Source organism: Nicotiana tabacum, chromosome 15 (assembly GCF_000715075.1).
Source record: "Nicotiana tabacum cultivar K326 chromosome 15, ASM71507v2, whole genome shotgun sequence".
In the NCBI taxonomy this organism is placed as follows: domain Eukaryota; kingdom Viridiplantae; phylum Streptophyta; class Magnoliopsida; order Solanales; family Solanaceae; genus Nicotiana; species Nicotiana tabacum.
This window is the reverse complement of record NC_134094.1, coordinates 125042185-125066716: the sequence shown is the minus strand read 5'-3', so window position 1 is coordinate 125066716 and position 24532 is coordinate 125042185. Positions and strand designations below refer to the sequence as shown.

The window sequence follows — 24532 nt, the reverse complement described above, 5'->3', positions numbered from 1 at the left end:
AAATTCCAGCAGAGTTCCAAGCCCAAAATCCAACCCGTTAACCATCGGAAACTTACGCGAGGCCCTTGGGACCTCAATCAAATATACCAACAAGTCCTAAAATATCATGCAAACTTAGTCGAGTCTTCAAATCACATCCAACAACACTAAAAACACGAATCATACCCCAATTCAAGCCTAATGAACTTTGAAATTTCAAGTTTCCACAAACAACGCCGAAACCTATCAAATCAAGTTCGATTGACCTCAAATTTTGCATATAAGTCATAAATGAAGTAACAGACCTATTAAAATTTTCAGAATCGGATTCCGATCCTTATATCAAAAAGTCAACTCGCTGATCAAACTTTCCAAAAGTTTAACTTTTGCCATTTCAAGCCTAATTCTACTACGGACCTCCAAATAAATTTTCGGACACTCTCCTAAGTCCAAAATCACTATACGGAGCTATTGGAATCATCAGAATTCAATTATGAGGTCATTTACACATAAGTGAATATCCAGTCAATTTTTTCAACTTAAGCTTCCAACATGAAAATTTATTCTTCCAAGCTAACTCCGAAATGCCTTAAAACCAAAACCAATAATTCACACAAGTCATAATACCTCGTAGGAAGTTATTCAAAACTTCAAATAGTTGAAAGGAACGTAAATGCTCAAAACGACCGGTCGGGTCGTTATAATAGGAGTAAGTCATAATAAAAAATAAAACATAAATCTAAAAGTACTAAGTCATGCTAAAATAAGTATGGCTAAATTACATGACTAAATACTAATGAAAAAAAATAAACTAAGTTATGTGTATTCATTACAAACCAATGCAAAACTAAAAAATAGATATCCAACACATTATCATTCCTATGTTGAATTGAATTTCTTTAGATAGCATTAGTATCGATTTGAACTTTATTTGAGGTACTACATTAAGTCCAACCTTAAAATAATACATTAAAATATAAAACTATAAAAAAATTTAAGAAATATGTATAAATAATTACATTACAATAAATATTTTTAAGCATAAAATATTTTTAAAAATTGCATAAATACAATGTCGGGTTGGTTCAGTTTCGGTTTGATATTTTTTTAGTTAAAACCAAACCAAACCAATTATGGTCGGGTTTTCTTTCCTAATATCAAACCACAATCGCATTTTTTTCGGGTTTTACTCGGATTATCGGTTTTCTTTGTACACCCCTACCATGAGAATAATAGTATTGAGTTAATGATAATATAGATCAGAGTTGCATATTAATGGTTGCAACTTCATCGTACGTCACCTGTATAGGTAGCTATTCATATTATTTAGACATTACGTTTTAAGTATTGAAGTAAGAGAAAATGACCCTCTATAGCCCCTCAAAATTTTAATAGCCCATATTTTTTTTCATTGACACGAAATGTCTCTCCGGCCCAAGCATATTATATCTAATAGCCCGAAATATCTTTTTTGTATAGTGACAGTCTATTTTGTATATATTTTATATAGTGACAGTCTATTTAGTATAATGTTTTGTATAGTGACAGTCTATTGTATATAAATGTACAGTGACAATCTATTTGTATAGTTACGGTCTAGTTTGTATATATTTTATATAGTGACATTCTATTGTATATAAATTGTATAGTGACATTCTATTTAGTATATTTTTTGTATTGTGGCAGTCTATTTTGTATATATTTTGTATAGTGACAGTCTATTGTATATAAATTGTACAGTGACAGTCTATTTTGTATAGTGACAGTCTATTTAGTATATTTTGTATAGAAAAGTCTATTTTATATATTGAAGAATCACTGGCTATGAGGATAGAAGGTGGGTATGGAATTTCAAGCAAAATGAAGAAGCTTGCATGGAAATCTCAAGCTCTGATTCTATGCTATGTAGGATACATATAAAAGTGTATATGGATATTCTCTTTGCACATGTATGTCCATACCTCTATATAACCACAGATAGGCTGGAAAAGGGCCCCTAAGCAGCCTATATCATATCTAAAATAGACTGTTCAAGAAAGTTTACAGATCATGTTTTCTACAACTGCAAAACTTGTCTAACCCTCTCCTTGCTCAATTCTCAATTACCCTTCTTCTTTATCCTTGTCATCTCATGTTGTCACATCACTGTGTTACTTTTTTTAAAAGCCCAATGAGTCCACGTGACTTAGGCAGCTTTAGAGGCCCAAAATCGAATTACGTGGCACCACAATATCCACACCCTTTTTTCTCTTTTCCCCTTCTTACCCTTACCCCATGCACTATAAATGGCCGCTAATACTTCAGTGAAATTATATCAATTGAATTTCTCAACCCACATTCCCATGCTCACGTCCTCCATCTTGAACAACTGCAAGTCAGGGAGCTTTGTTAGATATTTCATTGAACTGACACATGCGGAGGGGGATCGGGAATTTTGTGCCTACCTTTAAGTTCTAACTATTATAATTAGTTTTTGGCTTCAAATTGCATAGTAGATTTGTGGTCTAGAGATTGTCAAAAATTTCAGCCGAGCGGCTAAAAGTGAAATTGTCTCTTCAAGTAATTACCATGAATGCACTGTTTAAAAGGAAGATCGTTGAGAGACTTTTAGCGTAGCCAGCGAGAAAAATTAAGCTAGGACTTCACGGACCAAAAACAGAGTAAATTATTTTATTTTGTAGCCGATTAAAATATTATTTTAATTAAATAACATTTTCACATGAGATATAACAACAACAAAAAAGACAAGAGATTTATAAAATAATACAAAAGATCTATTTTTTTTAAGGTAATAATGCAAAAGATCTTTATAAAATTATTTTTCTTCTATTCACACTATAAGTGGACATAGAAGTCATTTCCTAAAAAAATAATGAAGCCTATTGTACATTTGAATTCTTGCATTTGTTTAATATATTCGCTATCAAATTTCTACTAGTATTATCTTTGGGGATCACAACAGAAGAGTATCGAGTCATATCCTAATCGTCCTTCATGATGCACCAGGTCATATTGTTGGCCCAAGTGAAGTTTATTTTTTATGATTGACAAAGGAACTCAAGCACGAACCAGGTCCATATATAGTATACACAGGCACAGGAAGATTCGAGCATAAGGGATGCACGTGAAGGAGATAAGTTTTAGTTGTTATATCTGATATCTCCTAATCAAAAATGTTGCATAAATAATAAGGAGAAGGACTCCTTACTCGAAGAGAACTATATCCTGGATAAGGGAGGAGTTAAAAGTTGAAGATAATTAGAACTTTAAGAAAGAGTATAACATTAGAACTCTAGTTATTCCTATTTTACTAACTCTATAAATTATAGGATGTTCTCATTTTACAGGTGATGCACAAACGCTAAAGTTAAATATTAGTTGATAGCAAAATAGCAAGGCATTTTGCAAACAATTCTTGTGTGATTCAAGTGTGCGAACCTGAAGCTACATGAACCAGATAGAAGAACCAGTTCTCAGTATCTGTCTTTTATTCTAGTTTAATTGTAGTAGAAATTTTCAAATTGTACCTTTCAGCTTTATCTAGAGGCAATTGTATTAGGTACTCTGAGTATTCAAGTTAGAGTTAACTTGAAGTTGTCGCAACAGTTAGAGGTTGGTTGCCACAACGGGATTAGAGGTAATCTTTAGGCTTACAAAGAGTTTTGTAAATGCTATTTTGGCTTAGTGATTTAGTGAAGTGTTGGGGAAAATACTACTCAATAGTAGGTCGTGATTTTTTTACCTTTTGAGTCGGGTGTTTTCTACGTAAAAATACTTGTGTTCTTTACTTTCCGTATTTACTATTTCCGTAACAGTAGTATAAGGAACACATAGTAGAACCAGGTCCTTCTATAATCAGTACACGCGAAAATCGGACACCACACAAATCACCCCCATCTTGTGTGGCATTGAAGTATAAAACATCAATCGGTATGCTATCCCTTCTTGATTTCACTCATCACCTAATCATTCATAACATAGCCAAAATTACCATATTAATCACCCCAAAAAAACCTCCCTTTCTTAAACCCTCTTCTTTCCAACTTACAAGCACCCATACATGTACGACGGGTCCTTATTTGGCTAATTGTTATTATTTTGGGGTGACGCATGCACCAGGCCTTATTATTGGGCTAAATGATTATGATTAGCGCTAATGCAGGATGCGCCCCTCCGGAGTGGCATGCCAGCAGAGGGTGCAGGCACAGTATTTCATATACGTGCTTGATGAATTTTGGTACTCTTGTCTTGCCTTTCCCTCCACACCCTTCTATTCCCATAGGCATTAAAAACGTCAAGAACCTCCCTACTGAAAATGGCTTCCACTCAATGACGTGTGCTTTAGGTAAACTTTATGATGCCATCTTAAAATGGTTTCACAAGTGTAAGGTGTGGTATCCGCCTGAACGGGGAGAAGATTTTCCTTAAATAAAGATAGGCGTGTCAGAAAATAATTTGAAGTCACCCTATTTCGCTGTCCAGGAAGTTGTTGACTAAGGGCAGATGGAAGAGTTAGCTAAGGCCTTGAAAAAAAGTGGGGTACTCAAGTTCATTTGGTCTACAAAGGACACATGTCAACTGATTATGGAGTTGGTTGAAAGGGGATGATGGCTGTATTCTTGACTCATTGTGGTTGGAACTCTATTATTGAAGGGTTAATAGTAGGAGTGACAATGTTAGCATGGGCAATGGGAGCTGACCAATTTGTCAATGCAAATCTTTTAGTGGACGAGTTTAAGGTTGTAATTAGAGCTAATTGTGAAGGTGCTAAAACAATTCCAAACTCGAGGAGTTGGCAAGTTTATTGGCTGATCAGGCTGTGGAAATACAAGGAAAAGGAGTAGCATTTGAATGGTATTAAAGAAGGTGGGAACTCATTCAAGAATTTGGAAGGGTACTTTAGTTTTCCTCTATCTGATCTTGATAGACAAAGAGAAAAACCAAAGATTCTCACTTACAGTTGAAATTATCTTTAAGAGGCTAAAAATCTAAGATGAATCGCATTTACAGGTTTACAAGAACGTAACATAATGCTTGATGCTACCTATTTTGTCTACTGTTTCAAATTTTCAAATATAAGATTTTAAGTGAAATAATAACATATATTAGTTTTCACTCACAATAAATAGTTCCTTTTTTCCCGAGTGAAATATGCTCTTAAAACTTTCGAATGTGCTTTTTCTCTACTTCAACTTCAAATAACATTTTTCTTTTCAAAATTAACTTCAACTAAATATTGTAATTTAACAAGCAAATGAAGAAAACTTACTTCTTTAATTTCCAATGCAATAGCTAGTTTTGCTAACTATAAATAATTATCAGGTCGTCCCGTTTCAATTTATGTATAATTTATTGAGCACGAAATTTAAAAAAATACTTATGGACTTGAACATGCGATCACATTTCTATAGTTGTGCCTTTAAGGGCAAAATAATAAGTTTAAAACTAAACTATTTTCAAATATAGGAAGGTCCCATTTTATTTTATTTTTTAAATATGGACTAAAAAGTATATGTGCACGTAAAATGGAATGGAGAGATTAGAATACTACTTCTTAATTGATAAAAACATAGACCTTAATATTATTTTTTTGTTATATATAAATCTTGATTCCGAAGATCTTATTCGCTTTAAGAAGCTGATCAAATTCACTATCCCTTTTCAGAAGATAGATATATGTTTTTGCTTGATTTTCTATATACTGTCCCCTTTTTACAAGAACATGTTATAACCAAAGAAAAGAAAACATAATATCTCTAATCCCACAATAGTCTAGAGTTTATTCTCAAGCTTAATTATTCTTAGAAGGGTGTTGTCTTGTCATGTGATAATCAGCACTGATCAAAGCCATGAAATTGCCTCTATATGAATTGCCAACAGAGTCATGTGTTGCACTTCCACCTGATTTCTTGATTGAATTTTCCTTAATCTTCATTTTGTCTTCAACTTTTTCCACGTCTTGAAAATATTTCAAGGACCTCCACTGTTTATAAATACAGACAAGTATGTATATATATCACACGATTTGTGTCTTGAGATAAGAGAAATTAATTAATTAATTAATGATGTAAGTAAAAGGATAGTAAAACAAGATTTAATACTTCTTTCTCACTCAGATATCTCCTTCCTGCCATGGTAAAACCATTTTCAGCTTCATCAGCCACAGTTTTTGGCCTAAGTACTGCAGAATGCAAATGTTAAATTTCCCCAAAAAATAATTACTCCCCCTCCCCCCCCCACCGGTTTCATTTTATCTGTCATAGTTTGACTTGACACACAGTTTAATAAAAAAAAAGGAAGATTTTTTAAAATAATGGTCTTCAATATGTCATAACGTTGTGTGGCTATAAAACTTGTGATCTTAAATATTTCGTTGCATTATTTGTTGGAAAAATGACACTATATAGCCGCTCTCAAAATAATAGTCGAAAAAATATATATTTTTTGTATATTTTTGTATATATATACAAAAATTATACAAATTTTGTATATTTTTTCTGCTACCGAATGTAAATAGTTTTTAGTACGGGCTAAAAGTAAAATAAAAAAAAAGACCTTGGATATAAAAGTTTCTCGTTAAAAGAATATAGGAGTGTGTCATTTTTTTTTAAAAACTGACTAATAAGAAAAAGTCCAACAAAGTGTAACGGAAAAATTACTTACTTTCGTATGTTAGAAAAAGAAAAAAAATAGTACCTTGGTAAGTATGAGCATTAGAATCCTTCATCAATAGGAAAATGAGCAGCAGAACAAGCACAACTCTACTAAATCTTAAGGACACCATTTTCTTTAACCTATTCCTGTCGCTAAAGGTATATGTCATGGAACAAAACATGCTGATTTGCCAAAAGTCTAAAGTTCACACCGAAGCCAAAGCTAGGGTTCAAACACTATTTTTGTTGATTTTTTTTTTAAAAAAAAGGATCGGAGAAAGAAAAAGATAATTTGAAGCTTAATTAATTCAAAAGAAACAGAGAGATAAAGTGTTTAATATAAAGGTTGAAAAGTGGAAGATGGCATTTTGGTTGGTTCAAAATTCAGAATGTTAGGTAAAAGCATAAGCATTGACTGAAAGATACATATGACTGTTTAATTCCTCCTATTTTTGGCAAATTATTAAAGAAGGTTTCCTATTGCAACTACTAGGAAGAAAGTGGATTTGATTTTGAGATCAGAACTGTCTTTAATTAAGTGTTTGGAAATGTTTAAATAATAAGCTTAATTAAACCAAGACTTGTCTTTTCAATGATATAGTCATTGTCAAAGAATTTGGACCACTTAGTTATTGTGCAAATTTTGTAATAATAAACATGGATTAGTATTTGCTAAATAAATTTTGTAGTTTGTGACACATGGCTTCTGATACTTTGTTATCTCATGTTTTTCTTTGCAAGCATGATGGTTTGTGATCTTCTAACAAGCTAAACTTTAATGTATCATTGCAAGCAGAGACGAATTTTTACTAAGGGGGTCAAAATATAACAAAATAAACCCACGAAAAAGCAAACAAATGTCAATATATATTATATATACATAAAAAGTATTTCTTTTAGTCTAGCTACACATTGTAATTTTTCGACGAATGGGTGTCGGTTGACACCGCTTGAATACATGTAGCTACGTCACTGATTGCAAGGCACAAAGGAACACACAGCAGACTTGCAGAATAAGGAGAAAAATCCTTTGGAACATAGGAACAAAAATACAGATTATTCAACATTAAATATTTTGAGAAAGAAAATAAAGGACAACTGCCAAAACCTCTTTCCTCATTCTCTTTCCTCAAGTATAATGAACTATTGTGCCTTACTATCACATTTTGACAAGAAAAAATGAAAAATAAGGAACAGTATCTTATGGTGGATTCTGTAACATGCTAAGATGTATATATGGATGAATGATGCATCTGTGAACTAATCCAACATATCTCCTCCTCCCATCACTCAAAGGGTGGAATACTTTGAGATCAATTTGTCAACATGAATTACTATATCATCTATGCGAGGTCGGACTGTCGCTTGTGGCTGAAGCATCCATGTCACAAACTGGTGAAGGGCGTCCGGATATGAAGTATTAGGCTCAGTTGGCCACTTTATTTGTGCATTTACAATAGCCAACTGCGGACTTCCATCAGATTCCTCAAATGCATACTCGAAAGGAGATACTCCATACCTGGAGATAGAAAAGATGTGAAATTATTAATTATCTTTTCATGGAAATGGACCTATTCAAAAACCAATTTCACAGTTAAAGATGTCTACAACCGGTCAAATATGCGTGTTATACATGAGATCGATTTATCTAAGGAGAAGAAACAGCTGATAGCTTAATGTTTCGATAAAACTACCATGCATGAACACTACTAGCATGATAACATTTGAGAAACAGAAAACATACAAGTTCATGCCTAACATCAGTATGCTCGCCAAAATACTAATTCTACAAATATACCAGTCAAATGCAGGAAATTTCACACTGGAGTTTACTTAACTACATGAGTTGATTGAACTAAATACAGTTTATCAGACAATCTTGATGCAATTAACAGATATGTCAACAAGAGAATCAAGATTCTTTCTTTTGGACAGCAAAGGCTACAAATATCTGCAAAAGAGTAGAGAGAAGTCTTACATTATTGCAAATAAAGTACAACCTAATGACCAGATATCAGTTCTTTCATCAATATCACATTGGCTTGGGCAATCCCACAATTCAGGTGCGCGGAAAGGTGCTGCAACATGCTCAGATGCCCATTCCTAAATAAAACAGTACCACAGAATGATAGCAGATGAAATATGCACCAGAATGGCTTAAGATGAGAACAATAAGAAATAGAGCCAACAAAGAAAGCAACATTTATATGTTAATACAGTAAAATATTAAAGTTGTTGCCATATGACCAGGAGGTCATGGGTTTGAGCCGTGGAAACAACCTCTTGCGGAAATGTAGGGTAAGGCTGCATACAATAGACCCTTGTGGTCTGGCCCTTCCCCGAACCCCGCGCATAGCGGGAGCTTAGTGCACCGGGCTGTCTTTTTTTTACAGTAAAATAGCGATAAAATTCTCCCTAACCAGATTCACAATAAGGAAAATACATGAAGCTCGCAGGCATACAAGAGCAGAAGATACATCTGTAATATAAGAACCACACTAACCTGCAACTGTAGGGTCTCCGAACGAGAACGAATTTGCCTTCTTGCAGGACGCGCATTTCCAAAATCCATTAGTTTTGCGAGAGGTGTCTGTCCTTTTCTATGCGTTAAAAGTACATTAGCAGGTTTGACATCATTATGTGCATAGGGTGGATCAAAGTTATGCATATGCTTGAGACCTGCACAAAGCTGCACATAAACCTTTTCTCAATTATCTTTTTTGGCATCACAATTGCATGTGCACTGACCCTTTATTTTTTCCTCTCAGAAAATGATAAGATGCTCTTGTGCAGAGCATACTGATTATTATTCACCTGACGAAATATTTGAAGCACCTCCGAAGTGGAAAAGAACTCCTTCTTTGCTTTCATGGTTTTGGCATTATCCAGCAATGTCCCATCCAAATGGACTGGAAATAACAAGTAAGCCTCATGCTTCTTAGGCTGATCTTGTGTGGCCTATCCAATATCCAATTAAAATAATATCTTTAGAGAAAATCCAGTGGCAAATGAAGATATCATAGAGGAAAAGGATCAAAGAAAGAAAGATTAGCATGCCTACTACTTTCAGCAAAAGTAGAGCGTGTCTTTTCATAAATGACAAATCATGGTTTGCTCAAACATAGTTCTCACCCCCAGAAGCAGCAACTACCGCTGGAAAGAGTATCAACTCAATGAGACATGAACGCTCTGTGATTGTGAGCAACTCCCCAGTCCCCTCCTCCCTTTCCTTTGCCTTCCATGAAAAGAAAGGAACTACGGGATACACATCTTTGACAATTCTCATGCATGTGCAAACTTTTTTCTTATTTAGCAATTCACCTTCATCTTAAAAGTGAGCTAAATACATGTAATATGATGGGATTCAGTTACTTGAAGCAATCTAAGACTCCTGGAATAGCAAAGGATAAATGTTCTGCATGCCTTCACCTGCTTTGCATGATATGCACTCTCGACTTAATTCGTCCATAATTAATTGTGAAAAGCCCTCTTGCTAAGAGATAGTCTAGACGTGGAGTTGAGTGAATTACTAAATGAAGAAATTAGGGACCACTGCAATGATTTTCTCTTTCACGTGCAGATCAAAGGAAGTGCAACGGAATTTCAGTAATTACCTTGACCGAAATGATAGCATGATCCAGGAGAGGAAGGAGATTGGGATGGCTAAACAGAGAGGAAACTCGGATCTCCTCTTTCACCAACTCCAACTGTTCATTGTTCTGAATAAGAACTTTCTTCATGGCATAAGTTCCATCATCTAAACATTCAGACAAATGCGTCATGAACACTATAATGTTAACATGACGATATTCAAATTTTTACAAGGAACAAAAAAAAAATGAAAATACAACAATTGTACAAAGTCTGCGCTATTCTTTTCAAAGACAGAATCATAAATCTGCCAACACCAGCCACCAGGTCCATGAGTAAACAATATATAACCAACTAACTGGGAAAATTGTAGCAGAACTAACTTCGCATTTAGAGCAATGACAAAAAAGCTACCCAGAGACAAAATAAACATAAAAAGCAAAGGATAAGATTCCAAGGGATTATCTTCTTTTCAATTTCAAACAGTTAAAAAATGTACATAAAATAAGTGCTCATTTTTATGCAATTTCCTTTTACTGATTAGAAAACTTGGGCTAGGGAGGAATGTTGCACAAACCTGCAGTATGCACTATGTTGTGAGCATGTCAAGAAGCAGATATCTAATTGCACAAACGATAAGCAAATTCTGGGAGTTTATATGCCTCTAATGGATGCAAAAGACAAAAAATATCTGCTTAATCATCCTAACATCAGCTTATAGATCAAAAGTTCATTTTTCAAAAATGATCAATCGATAGAAACATCTAATACCCAAGCTATGTCGCAGTTTTTTCCACAAGCAAAGGAAAGAAAACATGGATAGTAGCAAACATCCCAGTTCCTCACAAGTTCCAGATCCCTAATTGGAACCACAGAGACATGAAAAGATCAAATCCACAGAGCCAATTGATACAGAACCTCCCCACATGATCATTGACAACTACAACTAATATGAATCATAAACATTTTGGAACGGGCAAGAAAACCTATTATTCACAAATCTAACCTTGATCGGTGCAAGGATAGACTGTATGATGTTTGGCATATTTCGATATGTGTTGATGTTACTTTACCCATGTTTTAACCACTTCTTGATGTTATTTGATCTTTAAAATGCCCAACATGGTTTAATTATTGGTTTTATGACTAATTGAGTTGTGTGTGGTGAATTAGGGTGTTTGGAGTGCAAAAATATGAAGAAAAGGTGCTCTAGGTAGAGGAAGAGAGATTGGATGCGTCGCATCCAATCTAGAAAAAGATCAGATTTCGTGCACCCTTAGCAGTGAAGTCGGCCCATAGCATCCGCCATAGCATCCGCACCTGGGCAAAGCTCAGATGGAGGAACTAGGGTTGGATGCGTCGCATCTACCCTCCCATGCAAAGCTGAGAAATAGAGGACGAGGTGGATGCGTCGCATCCACCCTCGCATGTGAAGCTGAGAAATGGAGGACGAGGTGGATGCATCCACCTTAGCATCAATCCCTGAAGCCGATTTGGACTAGGAATAGGAGAGCTTTGGCCCACAACTTTTGTACGCAATATATAAGCCAAAAACGCCTCCTTTAGGTGATCTAACATATTGGGAAGAGGGAAAAAGCCACGACAAAGCTGTGAAGGCCGGAATTCATCAAGTTCCATCTTTCTCCCACCAAACTTAGTAATTTTTATGTTTCTTTGTATGATTTGTTGTTTGGCTACCATGTCTATATGGAGCTAAACTTCACATTCTAGGGTTGTGGTTCTTTCATGACTATTGTTATTCGGATATTGATTTTGACTTCTTGATTTATCATATTAGTTTATTTATTCAATCTTGCACTTAATTATTTAATTGCTTGATCACCAATTGAATATTATCTACGAATCTAGAATTGAACTCGAAAGTGGAAATTCTATATTGCATATAGGATTGAGTAGGGCAAGTTCTTGAACTCGGGCATCGGGGAACGGATTCGTGGTTAGGATAGACATATACCTAATTGCCTTGCTTGGTTGATTTACAGGAATTATACATGCGTTCTTGTTGATTCTAACTCCATAGACATATAGGCGTTAGGTTAGCTTGAATAGGCGAGTAAGAACTCGACAGATTCTTATGAACAATATTAACCTTGTCAACCAATAAGCTAGATAAATTAGTCGGTCAATTCAATTTAAGAATACAATATGATTGTTAGATAGCCCATAACCCTAGATCGTTTTCATTACATTGATATCATAAAAAATCTGCTCTTTCTCTGTTCAAAGTTCATTATTTATATTTTTTTATTTAATTAGTTTAGAATCAAATATTTTTAGGTTTAATTCTTGTTTAGATAATTAGGATAGTCTAATTTAGTTAATAGTTAATCATAAGTCCTCGTGGGTTCGACATCCGACTTTTAGTCACTTTATTACTTGACGACCGCGTATACTTGCGTGAGTGTGTTTGGTCGCAACAGCCTCTATCTGAATTAGCTGGTGTGAGGTATAAGAACTCTCAATCCATTATGCTCAATCTAGACCCATTTACAAATCTGACCCATTTCTCAGATCATAAGGAAAATGCACAAATGTCCCTAAATGAAACTTCCTACTATACACAAATCTGACCCAACTGTCAGATTCCAGGAAAAGAAAAACTATCACAACCAGAATTTCCTGTTATTCACAAATCTGATCCAATTGTCATCACCAACAGCTACTCAACTATCCACCTCAATCCCATAGTCGGATTCAGAATCCTCAAAATTCACTCTGCTCCATTGACCCATTTTCAAATCTCACTCAATTGTCAACTGAGCAAAAAAAAGAATGCAGATTAATGGAACTCCCTATCATTCACAAATCTGACACGATTGTCAAATTACAAGAGAAATGAAAAATGCCAATAAATGGAACTTCCTATTTTCACAAATCTGATCCAATTTTCAGCATCAACAACTACTACTATGCCTTTATCCCATACTACCAATTACTATATGAATCCTCAATATCTATTCACTCCATTTGGATAAAATTGCATATAAATCGAACTATGGGCATATGTAATTTCAATTTAAGATTACAAATTCAGTAGTAATACGTACCAGAGACAAGAGAAGGGTCTTTGAATTTCTTAGAAAAGCCAGGGTTAGAAGGGTCAGAGATAATCTCCTTGACGATGAACACATTGTCCAAACCACCTTCCCCTAATTGCTTGAGAATCCTGAACCGATTCTCATTGATCCAAACATCCCCTCCACCATTTGCACCGTCGTACAAAGCATTCAGTCCGGAGAACGAGCATCCCATTTTCTTTGCTCTCTCAATCAATGGTCAGCTCCTTCTCGTTCTCTCTCTGACTTTTTTCTTTCTCCTCTTTCCCTGGATCTCACACCTATTTCCTATGTATGTATTAAACGCTGTGTTTCTCTTTGTGTTATAAGTATTTATTGCTTTGTTTGAGATTTGGGATACAATTGATGTGATGCTTGTAGTAGAAACTAGTACAACTGTACAAGTTAACTTCTTTCTCGGATCTACCACAATGTCTAATTTGTTGATTTTTATACCTTCCATTCCCATTGGCTTGAGAGGTAATTTGAGGTACTTTTTAAATTAAAAAAAAAACAGATTTTTAGAATTTGATTATTTTAGATTACTTTCCAAGATAAATTTTACTTAACCACCATAAGATTTTGGATTTGGAAAAAATATCTGTTTTTACATTTTGAACGAGACAGTAAAATTCCTTGATCTTACATATTAAGTGAAAAAAATAGCTGGTCATCTCAATTATGAGGGATCATTATCATTTTTTTCTCCAAAGATTACCTAAAAATACTGGGGGTGTTCATAATTCGGTAAAAAAAAAAAGAATTATCGAATGAAATCGAAAAAATGACTCAGCTTCAAATATTATCAGAATTGCTACCGATGGTCGAGTTGAACAAAAAGAAAATTTTGGTCAAATCATGTGGAACATTTTTGCAATACCACAAAAATAATCTACATCGTTAAATTGAAAGGATGGAGCCAATGGCATAGCCTAGAGCATAAAAAAATTTAGACTTTAAATTATACGTATTGACCGTTGTAAAAAATGTATTTACACAAGTCAGTCATAAAATAATTACAGGTAAAATTTGACTCACTGTGAAAGCTTCTACAATAGGTTAAACTATACCGATATAGCAAAAATCGTTATAAACCTCAAGGTGACAAATGCCTGACAATTACTGATTCAGTTGCAACCCCGAAATCAAAATTGATATTACACCCTAACTCAATCTGCACATTAGTGATAGTTTGTTTATCACACGTATAATTTTAATGGTATACCACCTCAAATAGAGACATGTACATAACATGGTATCTAATTTCGTTCCTACTTTCCTTTTGGTCAATATTTGAACCAAGAAGCAAGCTAGAGTCAGTATGACAATCTGCATCTAAATTTCAGTGAAGTCTATAGCTTACCAAAAACCTCTATTAAGAAGCAATTTGTTAAAAAAAAAATATAAAAAAAACAATTTGTGTTGTAACCCGAAAAGAATCCAGATCCAACAATACAGTGCTCTTCTTTGGAGAAGTCTCTCTCAGATATTATTCTTGCACTCCAGAATCTTGAAAGAAAAGGCAACAACCCAGTGTAAATTCCATAAGTGGGGTCTGGGGAGGGTAGAGTATAGACAGACCTTACCCCTGCCTTTAAGAAGGCAGAGAGGCTGTTTCCGGTAGACCGGGAAAAGGGAAGGGGCAATAACAAGCAAATCGATCTAACAACCGAAGCGAAAATACAAAACTAGCAATAGGTAATGCGATCAGAAAACCGAAACAAAAGACAACAGCAAGTAGTAACAGAAGTCTAGGGATACGAAAAAACACGAAAACACCAAGTGGTGTATCAAAGCTACTGTTACAAACAAAGACAACACTCGACTACCTAACCCTTAACCTTTATTCTCAACCTCCACCCCTTTCTATCCATGGTCATGTCCTCAATAAGCGAGTAACACCATATCTTGAAAGAAAAAGCAAAATACATAAAATAAAGTTCATCTACCAGATGTCAAGTAAGGATATCATTCATAGAATCTCTGATATTAGCCAGATTACGGACAGCTCCATGTTATCACTTGCACATGCCAAATATTAGTTATCCCTCTGCTAAGATGTGGAACCATTTAAAATCTTGGGTGAATATTCTGGGCCGCTTGGCTGCTGCTGCGTGATACAATGTATATTTCCACCTCCCAATACAATCTCCCTTGCACCTTCAATTCCTACCACCTGCCACCAACCATTTTCAATTTGCATGAGTTCTGGAGGGACAGCAGATTTATAACTGAAACATGAGGAGATATGGGGTGCAAGAATTTGAGTTGAAACATGAATTTTCCACCCACCTCCGATGAGAGTACAATCAGTTTAGTCGTTTCTAATGCATATTTCAAATGTAGTGGCGACTGTAGTGGTTGCGATGAAAGTTTGACATAATTATGTACGCATTAACACATCTCTCAATTACAACACCTAGTCTACAGTCTACAGTGCTAAATGATAATGGAGCTAACTCTGTGCATGTATGTAAAGTAGGTTTAACAATTACACTCCTAAGCACATGAATGCTAAGCATATCAATCGTCATTATCTAAAATGCACTAAAGCCTGGTCTTTGTCCTTTTTTCTTTCACTGCATTGTTATACGTTTCTCTTAAACATCCTTCTATAAGGACTCTTTCTCATGACAAGGAATCCTTTTAATTGTTATTATAACAACAACAACAACAACAACAACAACAACAACAACCCAGTCAAATCCCATTAATGGGGTCTGGGGAGGGTAGTGTGTACGCAGACCTTACCCCTACCCCGAAGGAGTAGAGAGGCTGTTTCCGAAAGACCCTCGGCTTATATTATTGTTATTATGATTATTATTATTATTGATAAATATGAGGAGGTCATTTTATTTCCTGATGAACTGAGATCATTCTAGGTCATGAACTGCAGCGTTACTGCAAGGTGCATGGTAATTTTGCATACGGCTCTACCCATTATGTTGAATGACTAATGACCATTGCAAATAGTAACCAGACCAAGTTCTTTGCTTACCTCATGATCTGGAAATGCCAGTGAGAGGACTCTAATAGCTTCTTCATCCCATTTTTTATCCCCAAATTGCGGAGTAATAATTGCGCCATTGGCAATGTAGAAGTTAACGTATGAAGCAGCAAGCCTTGTACCTGAAGTCCTAGGTTTAGCATCACCATCCTGTTAGGTAAACAGTGGGATCATATCAGAGAAAAGATGCTTGACTTTTTACTCGGATTGTAGTTCCTCAAGAAAGCAAGTAGAATTGTAAAGCTACAAAAGTGCTTGGAGAACTTTGGAAACAACGAAAAGATTAGTATTGCATAAGACCTATAATGTCACTAATATGATGTTCTTCAAGATATAATTCAGCTTCAGAAGATTTCAAATGTCACTAATATTTCAAGCAGCCGTTACAAAAGGTCAAGTTACATTCTGTCATTTCACAGAACATGACCGAGAAATCCAGCAGAAGCTCGTAACCTAAGGGCCAAGCAAAGGACTGACTTTTGAGTCAACTCAATGACGTAAAAGGATAGTTGTTTCAGTTAATTATATACACATATTTATGATATTTTACTGTTCTGTGAGTAAAAATAATTACGTTTCCATGGAAAGGAAGACAGCAACATTTTAAAACAAATCTAATCCATATATAGTTATCTTTGATCCAAAATTCGAACTGATGAATATCATCCTACGCATTGATGTTTTGCATATAAATAGAAAAAGAAAGAGAACTAAATCCTCATGCCTATATCATATTCACAAATCTGGCAAAAGTCGACTTGAGATGCATCGAAATTTCTTTTTAGACAGCTCTGCAATTTTCTTTTTCTTTTCAAAATTTTATGTATGACAGGGAATGAATGCATAATGGAATCCAGGATCCAAGTATGAGTTCAACCCTTTTCTCATCGGGCAGTAATAATGTCACCAAAGAGGTACCAGAAACATCACCTGAAATATTCCATCTGCCTCCTCATCTGTCATACAGAGTGGCCCAGGTACATGGAGTTTGATCACTTGTAGTTTTCTACCATTGGCATCAGAAGTAGTTTCAAGAATAGAAAGGGCTTCAATGGATCTCGCATACTGTGGATCAGATTGATCATCGGTCCAAGACAATAAAACAACACCAGGCTTCACAAAACAGCACATGTTGTCAATATGACCATTTGTATCATCATCACCTGCAGCATCAACAGTAAACTGAAGTCTAGTTGTTCACTTCTCTATTATTATTTTGTAAACAAATGAAAAAGAAAAAGGAAACATCATCTCAAGGCCCACTGCACAAAGTTTGAAGATAAATAACAAAAAACGAATTCTTTCAACGGATAACATCCCAATATGTTATTTGAAAATGACACTTAAACTAACAACAACATACCCAGTGTAATCCCACAAATGTGGTCCGGATAAAATGTAATCCAACAACATATTCTAAAAAAATGTTTTATAGGTTAGTAATCTCTTAAGTAATTAACAAAATTTCAAAATAATAACTTCGTTCCGATTACCAAAATTAATACTCCATCGTTCCATTTTGTTTGCATGGTTCGGAGCACGAGGGTCAAAGTACTTAATTTTCTATATGAATTTGAACATAAATTCTTCAAGTTTTTGGAAATAAAATTTGCATATTTGGAAACTACATAAAAAGTACTATAAGTCAAAATAGTTGATAATTGGAAATATTGAAAAAATATTTAAGAAAAATGTGGTCAAATTAGAACCTCTTTAACTCTCCAACTAGTAAATGTGCCAAATAAAGTGAAAAAGAGGGAGTAATCTTTTTTATGTAGATCACCTTGAATTGTTAATTAGAGAATTTTTTTTAATGTGACTCTGCATTATAATTAAAACTCTGTCAAGTATTTTAGATTATTGAAGTGTATTTTTATCCTACCCCAATGTTGTAACTGAATCAATAATCAAGTATTTTTTATTTCCATACAGGTTCATGTCTTAAAACCATACACACTTGCTTTAACCCCAAACTGCAGTTTACTGTCTCAAAAAGGGCCAGCATGAAGAAAAAAGGATTGACAAAAGAAGTTTGGAGACCTCCATGACGGAACATGCACAAATATCTTAAAAGCACAGTCGTGCTAATTAACCTATAAATTTCAAGATTCTCATGGCTGTTCTCTTATGCAAAAATGAGAAAGGATACACATCATCCTAATGATACAACCAAGGATAGAACTTTGCTACGTCCAACACTACCACATGAAAGCACGAACTTTTGCAGGGACACAATTCAATTATATCAACTATGCGCACAGAAAAATATTAGATGACAAGCAGAATGAATACCAAGCAACCCTCGAGGCAGCCAAATAATCTTCCTGACTCCAAGATATGCTTTTAGTTCATTCTCAATCTGTTCCTTAGACAAATGTAGGTTCCTGTTTTTGTTCAGGAGGCACTCTTCTGTCGTGAGACAAGTCCCTGAAGAGAAGATAAAAGAGGATAAGAAAGCATGCTCTTTGCGTCTGATCAACAACCATAATAGTAGTATCTGAAATCAGAATACAATATGAGATTCAACGCAAACAGCTGAAGACACCCCATGGAACTGGATAACCGTGTAAGTAGATGAAAGTCATTTACCAGCAGAACTTTTCAACTCTTTTTTAAAGCATTCTAAATTAAATTTGGTAAATTCAGTACTTTGTATTGCTAGCTACAAAATTAAAGAAGATGTCATTTAGTTCAAGAGTTAATAATTAAGTTTTGTACAGAGAAGCTTTCTGTTTTATTCACTTCCATACTTCGCTTGCTTAATATCTTACAGGCAGATGATTGGCAGTTTATCTACTGGAGCTTCATAAATAAATCACAGCTACTGAAATCAACTCTCAAACATGATTACTCTGAAATGGAGAAAGAGACTCTTTTAAACTATATAGAAATCAAGTCTCGTCCATAAAATAAATAAAATGTATGTACCTTCTCCATCGACATGAATGCTTCCACCTTCAAGAATCATAGAGTGTGGAAACCTTGGGACCTTTTCAATTGCCAAAATCTAAACAAGAAGAACATAATGGATAACTCAATAGCACGTGTGTATTTAGTAACCAATAATGTACTATCAACAAGACACATCTGCAGCATAAGAAACTTGCAGACCTTTCTTGCAACAAGAAGGTCATGACTCCAGTCTTCGTAACAGCCATCATCAACACCTAGATATTTTAAAATCTCAATCATGAATGTGTTTTGTCCGCGGGAAAGAAACAAAAAGGATCTTGGATCAATCTAAGAGCAACTCTATATTACTGGATACGCCGACATGGTTTTGAGACAATATTACTATGGCAAGACAGAACCAAAGCACACATGAGATTCAAATAAAACAAAGACACTACAGACTGATCAAGTGATCATCAGCACAAAGAAATCTGAAAAATTCAGCAACTTCCAGAAGCATTCTACAACTGATGAAAGCTCTACAACAGTTACTTATATTTAACGGATACGAAATACTATTTGCTTATAGAACAAACACACACAGGTATATTCCCCTTTCTAGAAGTTCTAGGCAATCAAAGAAGACCACTAAACACAGAAGATAAATATCCTGAGCCCTTCAACAGATCGTCAAACTATATCCCGCTGGATTCCATATGACATGACTAGCTGTAGATAATTGTCATGCTGGAGCTGGAATGCTAAGAAAGCCTCAAGCATTTGGGAAGGAAAAACTCAACATAAAGTACCATCATGTCAGATTGGCTATTAGTTAAATTATCTGATGAGAATTTTCCCTTCACAAATAAATATTCACATTTCAGACTCCAGAGCATATAGCTTTAAAAATGCCCTATGGAGGAGTAATAGTTTTCTACAAACAAGATAATCATGAGTTAGAACTTTTAGTCCTGTAAATTGCAGATAGGGTGTTGAATATATTTGTTAAACCTCCCAAGAAAAATATTGCCGTAAAATTAATGGAAATCGGGCTGCATTTACTGACATATGAAAACTCCTGAGACAGGATACACCAGTTTGGTGTGAAAAAAGGAAAAAAGAAAAGAAAAACAGCACAGTAGTTCCTCATGGATATCAAGAGTGAGATCAAATTCCCTTACCACCCCAGCTATTGAAGGTCCAATCAATTCCTGCAACACTTGGCGCTACATGTTCAGTATCTTCTGATGTGGTATTTCTGATGACAAACTACATAGACAGAGGTATATAATTTTCTTGTAACTCCTGTGTGGTGTGGCAGTTAAAAGCAAATTCAATTTGAACTCCACAGAAAGGAAACAGAATCTCACAGTTGGACCAGTATCACGAAACCAAGAATCATTCATGCTCATCTCCACAACCCTGATATGTTTAGGTAAGAGGTTGCGTGCATTTTCCCACTGTTCAGCATAGATATGATTCTTATTAGGACAAAAGAGAAACAATCATGACATAACGAGAAAATTTATTTGGGCCTTCCAGTAACTGCAAACCTGAGCAGCACTAGCACAGACTGTTACTGGTTCGAATCTTGAGATAGCAGATGCTACATTGGCAAATACATGTTGACCATGGAATGCATTGTTTCGCCAGTTATCTGGACGTTCCTACATATCAAAAATAAAGCTATCAGCCCAGAGAAACCTAAATCTCTGCGTCTTCAGAAGAAAATACTACCTGAATATCATAAAAAAAGGGGCAGCCCGGTGCACTAAGCTCCCACTGTGCGCGGGGTCCAGGGAAGCCAAGAAAAATTGAGCCAAGAAAAAAGGAGGGAAAACAAAATAAAATTGGGAGAGAGTACTAATCGAACAGGGAAGAAGATGTGTTGTCTTTTAAGAGATTATAAAGAGACATGTCAAGATGTCAACCATACAGATGATGTCATAGAATGTCATTAAGATATGTGAAATCTGTAGTTCAGACTGCGAGATTGCTCACATTGCTTAAACTATTCAACCGGCCATACTCTACTAAGATGGAACTCCAATATAAAGTTTCAAAAGGAGACATCTGAGACTAAACGCAGCCAAAGACAACTTCAGCAGATAATCAGAAACGAGAGGATCATGAACAGTGATCCTACTTTGTTCTAGAAACCACATAAAGTATCTTCTCACTTGCAACAGAACAGATTAAAAAAAACACTTGTACAACGATCAAGAAAGGAAATGAATCATGTTCTTGAATGATATGCAAACTCACATGAAACAATGAGTTGCACCAAATCCCATGATCGTCCAATGATCCTAATTGGCACAGTACTTATTTTTGCAGCTACATATAGGCATGACGCTGAATTACACTGCTATATTTGATAAGCATAAAAGGACTCTCACTTGTTAATAACCTATTCTCTAGATGATTTGAAACACCTCCACCGCACCCGCACACTCACATAGTGCCAAACCAGGATTAGAGTCAATGGGTTTGGAGTGGGTGATATTATACACGTATATGTTTTATTTTATTTTATGCATTTATTTATTTCATTTTTATTAGTATTATTATTAATTATTATTGCATGTGCATAGAAGGTCTAAGCTGAAAGCAGTGGTTTCTGTTAAACCCCAGGCGTAGAGCTAGATCTGCCTCAGCATCCACACTCTAGATTAAATCTTGTTTTCTGGGTTTCCCGCACCTTGTTACCTGCTTTGGGGCTCGACTAATCCGGAATCGCGCCAGTAAGTCCCACTTTGGGAAATATAGCGCAAAGGCAACTTCATTAGATTTCAAGTCGAATATGAACTTCCAATTGAAAATTCATCAAATTCTCCTACATGAATAGACTAATTTGAGCTAAAAGGAAACTGTTCAGGTAAAACTTATCCACCTAAACGGAGGCAAACATCCATGATTAGCCATCATCATACACACAGCTAACTTACTTGCCCCCTAAAAATTTGAAAATAAATAAATAATAATAATAAGGCAAGCAAAATAGTAACATAAACAGCTAAAATTAGAGAGTACTAACAGGCCAGCCCATCCAACAATGAGAGTGGGATTCCCATTCAGCAGGCATACGGTATCCATTTTCAACTGGCGTCCCCTTCAGATCCATCTCTAACCTCTTCTTCTTCTTCTTCCTCTAAACACAAGCTTCACAATGTATGTGCTCTTTTCACATATATATGGAATCATGACACTGTTAAGATTCCTTTTTTAGTATTTTTCCAAAAGAAAAGATTCTTCAAATTATGTGTACCGTGGAATATTATCTTTTCCTCTTTGGGGAATTAAATTAAATATATTTAAAAAGAAGGGAATAATGTAGTTAAAATATTATATCAATATATTAATTATATTCGGTGTGGTTCAGCTTTTCTCCTTTCGATTTCGGTTTATTCGGTACGGTAATTTTGGTTTGTTCGGTTTCAACATTAATTGGTGCATAAAGCCATAAACTGTAATATTCTTAATTAAAGTACTCACAAATAGTGACGGATACAGAATTTTATGCAAGCGGGTTCAATCTTAGAAATACATAAGTTTAGTCGTAAAATAGTAGCTGTCAAGTGGGTTCAAATAAAATATTTATACAAAATTTATGCAACTTTAATCGTAATTTATACATATACACAGTATTATTTTTTGACGAAGCGGGTTCAGTTGAACCCGTGTTCCACCATGTGCGTCCGCCACTGCTCACAAATACAAAAATAAAAATGTTCTAAGCTCATGTGACTATCAACAAAAAATTGTCCAAAACCAGTATGTATCAACCCATAGAGAGAGAAAAAGTATATAGAGGAATAAATATAATTATTGAAAATATTTTGTTAATTGTTTAGAGCTAATTGCTGGAGTTAGAGAATACAACAAGGACTAATCCAACAAATGCAACTCAATATACGAGAAAAAAATCCTAAAATCGTAAAAGTATTACTTTAAGATGCTTGGCATCCTAAAGAAGAAGAATCAAAATCTGCATGCTACCTTGTTCCTCCATTTTTTTATAGAAGTACATGAGCTTTTATTGTCTTAACATGAGCCTCAACATGCATACCAAAAAAAAGTATTATGTAACTTAGTATATTATAATCAATAATATGTGAATTGTATAATTTATATATTTCGGTATCATTTTTTGTAAATACCAAATACCATACCTAACATCAACTATTTTAAAAAAAAAAAAAATTAAATCAAATAACATACCAAATACCAAATTATCGAATACCAAGTACCAAAATTTTCGATTTCGGTATGGTAATTCGGTATTTTCTAATTATGCACATCCCTACAATCAACACATATGATCTTTTGATTAATACTCCCTCTGATTCATAATAAGTGATTTTTTAATATTTGACTAAACTACCCTTAATTAAAATTTGCATATTATTAAATTGATATATTAGGATATGTAAATAATGATAAATTTTAAAAAAAAAAATTAATTCCTTCTTGATTATGTAAAAGGCCATTTATTTTAGATCACCAAAATGTCACTTGTGGACATAGTATATACTTTAATAAACTAGTTAAACTTGACAATTTTGTATCGCTTTCACATTACTTTGAAATTCTCAAGTGCTCCCGGATAATATTAAATATAATCGTGTTCACTTTAATTTTATTTATTTATTCATCATAAAGTGAAAGTTGGTTCATGATTTGACATGAAATGAGAAAAAGGTTAAATATTCAATTGTCTCGGTTTGTTTCTATTAATTTGGTTTTATAATTGATACTGTATTCATTGCTTTTTGTTTGGGGGTTTTGGGTTGGGGGATGGGGGGAGGCAGTCACCAACCAAAGATACCGTGGTTTTGGTTCAAAATTTTTAGGTTTGTTTTCAAACAAATATTATCGTGGTGAACATTTGAACTAGATATGTCAAGTAGACAACAACAATAACACGCCCGGTGTAGTCGTATAAGTGAGTATGCAAGTAGACTGAGTATCAAATTACATTTCGTGTATTGATTATCATAAAAGTATTATAAGAAAAATTAAATTATGGTGTATGTCTACTATTTCTCTATGATATTCTCAAATGCTTAATGACATTCAATGACATATTTCTATGCTTAATGACATATTCAATGACATATTTTTCTTCACTTTTCATGCATATATAAAGGTCTTGTAATAGATAAGAAAATACACACAATTGAAGAAGAAAATCTATTCCTTCTCTCTATCTCCATTTCTTGTTCATGTTTTACTAAGTTGCTTTTATTTCATAACACGTTATCAGCACGAGTCTCTACCAATTGAGATTATGTGCTTTAATCGAATTTTATCTTCTCTCAACCAGAGTTAGT

General features: G+C 34.7%; 3 protein-coding genes across 3 annotated transcripts; all 3 read right to left on the bottom strand.

The window, feature by feature from the left end:
- Positions 1–5585: 5585 nt before the first annotated feature.
- On the bottom strand, positions 5586–6958 carry LOC107793491 (uncharacterized). Its single transcript, XM_016615861.2, has 3 exons — positions 6676–6958; positions 6081–6160; positions 5586–5962 (listed from the first exon to the last, which is right to left on the bottom strand). The coding sequence occupies exons 1-3, from the start codon at positions 6812–6814 to the stop codon at positions 5771–5773; spliced, it is 411 nt and encodes a 136-aa protein (XP_016471347.1). The 5' UTR covers positions 6815–6958; the 3' UTR covers positions 5586–5770.
- Positions 6959–7638: 680 nt separating this feature from the next.
- Positions 7639–13719, bottom strand: LOC107793494 (uncharacterized). Its single transcript, XM_016615865.2, has 6 exons — positions 13292–13719; positions 10247–10389; positions 9447–9590; positions 9136–9321; positions 8611–8735; positions 7639–8151 (listed from the first exon to the last, which is right to left on the bottom strand). The coding sequence occupies exons 1-6, from the start codon at positions 13494–13496 to the stop codon at positions 7923–7925; spliced, it is 1032 nt and encodes a 343-aa protein (XP_016471351.1). The 5' UTR covers positions 13497–13719; the 3' UTR covers positions 7639–7922.
- Positions 13720–14983: 1264 nt separating this feature from the next.
- Positions 14984–22396, bottom strand: LOC107793493 (agmatine deiminase). Its single transcript, XM_016615863.2, has 10 exons — positions 22237–22396; positions 20753–20866; positions 20570–20659; positions 20381–20468; positions 19419–19474; positions 19236–19314; positions 18600–18734; positions 17238–17470; positions 16299–16457; positions 14984–15476 (listed from the first exon to the last, which is right to left on the bottom strand). Exons 1-10 carry the CDS (start codon positions 22321–22323, stop codon positions 15354–15356), a joined length of 1164 nt encoding a protein of 387 aa, XP_016471349.1. The 5' UTR covers positions 22324–22396; the 3' UTR covers positions 14984–15353.
- Between the last annotated feature and the right edge of the window lie 2136 nt (positions 22397–24532).

What these genes read in the sequence shown, in the direction of transcription:
- LOC107793491 (XM_016615861.2), bottom strand. Translation starts at nt 6,814, where the DNA reads ATGTTTTGTTCCATGACATATACCTTTAGCGACAGGAATAGGTTAAAG. An exon ending in TAATGCTCATACTTACCAAG is followed by an intron (nt 6,161 to 6,675) that starts GTACTATTTTTT and finishes TGCATTCTGCAG; the next exon opens with TACTTAGGCCAAAAACTGTG. An exon ending in GATATCTGAGTGAGAAAGAA is followed by an intron (nt 5,963 to 6,080) that starts GTATTAAATCTT and finishes ATTTATAAACAG; the next exon opens with TGGAGGTCCTTGAAATATTT.
- LOC107793493 (XM_016615863.2), bottom strand. Translation starts at nt 22,323, where the DNA reads ATGGATCTGAAGGGGACGCCAGTTGAAAATGGATACCGTATGCCTGCT. An exon ending in TTCGTGATACTGGTCCAACT is followed by an intron (nt 20,469 to 20,569) that starts GTGAGATTCTGT and finishes CTGTCTATGTAG; the next exon opens with TTTGTCATCAGAAATACCAC. An exon ending in GACCTTCAATAGCTGGGGTG is followed by an intron (nt 19,475 to 20,380) that starts GTAAGGGAATTT and finishes TAAAATATCTAG; the next exon opens with GTGTTGATGATGGCTGTTAC.
- LOC107793494 (XM_016615865.2), bottom strand. Translation starts at nt 13,496, where the DNA reads ATGGGATGCTCGTTCTCCGGACTGAATGCTTTGTACGACGGTGCAAAT. An exon ending in CGGAGACCCTACAGTTGCAG is followed by an intron (nt 8,736 to 9,135) that starts GTTAGTGTGGTT and finishes TGTTTTATTTAG; the next exon opens with GAATGGGCATCTGAGCATGT. An exon ending in TGTACTTTATTTGCAATAAT is followed by an intron (nt 8,152 to 8,610) that starts GTAAGACTTCTC and finishes TTCTATCTCCAG; the next exon opens with GTATGGAGTATCTCCTTTCG.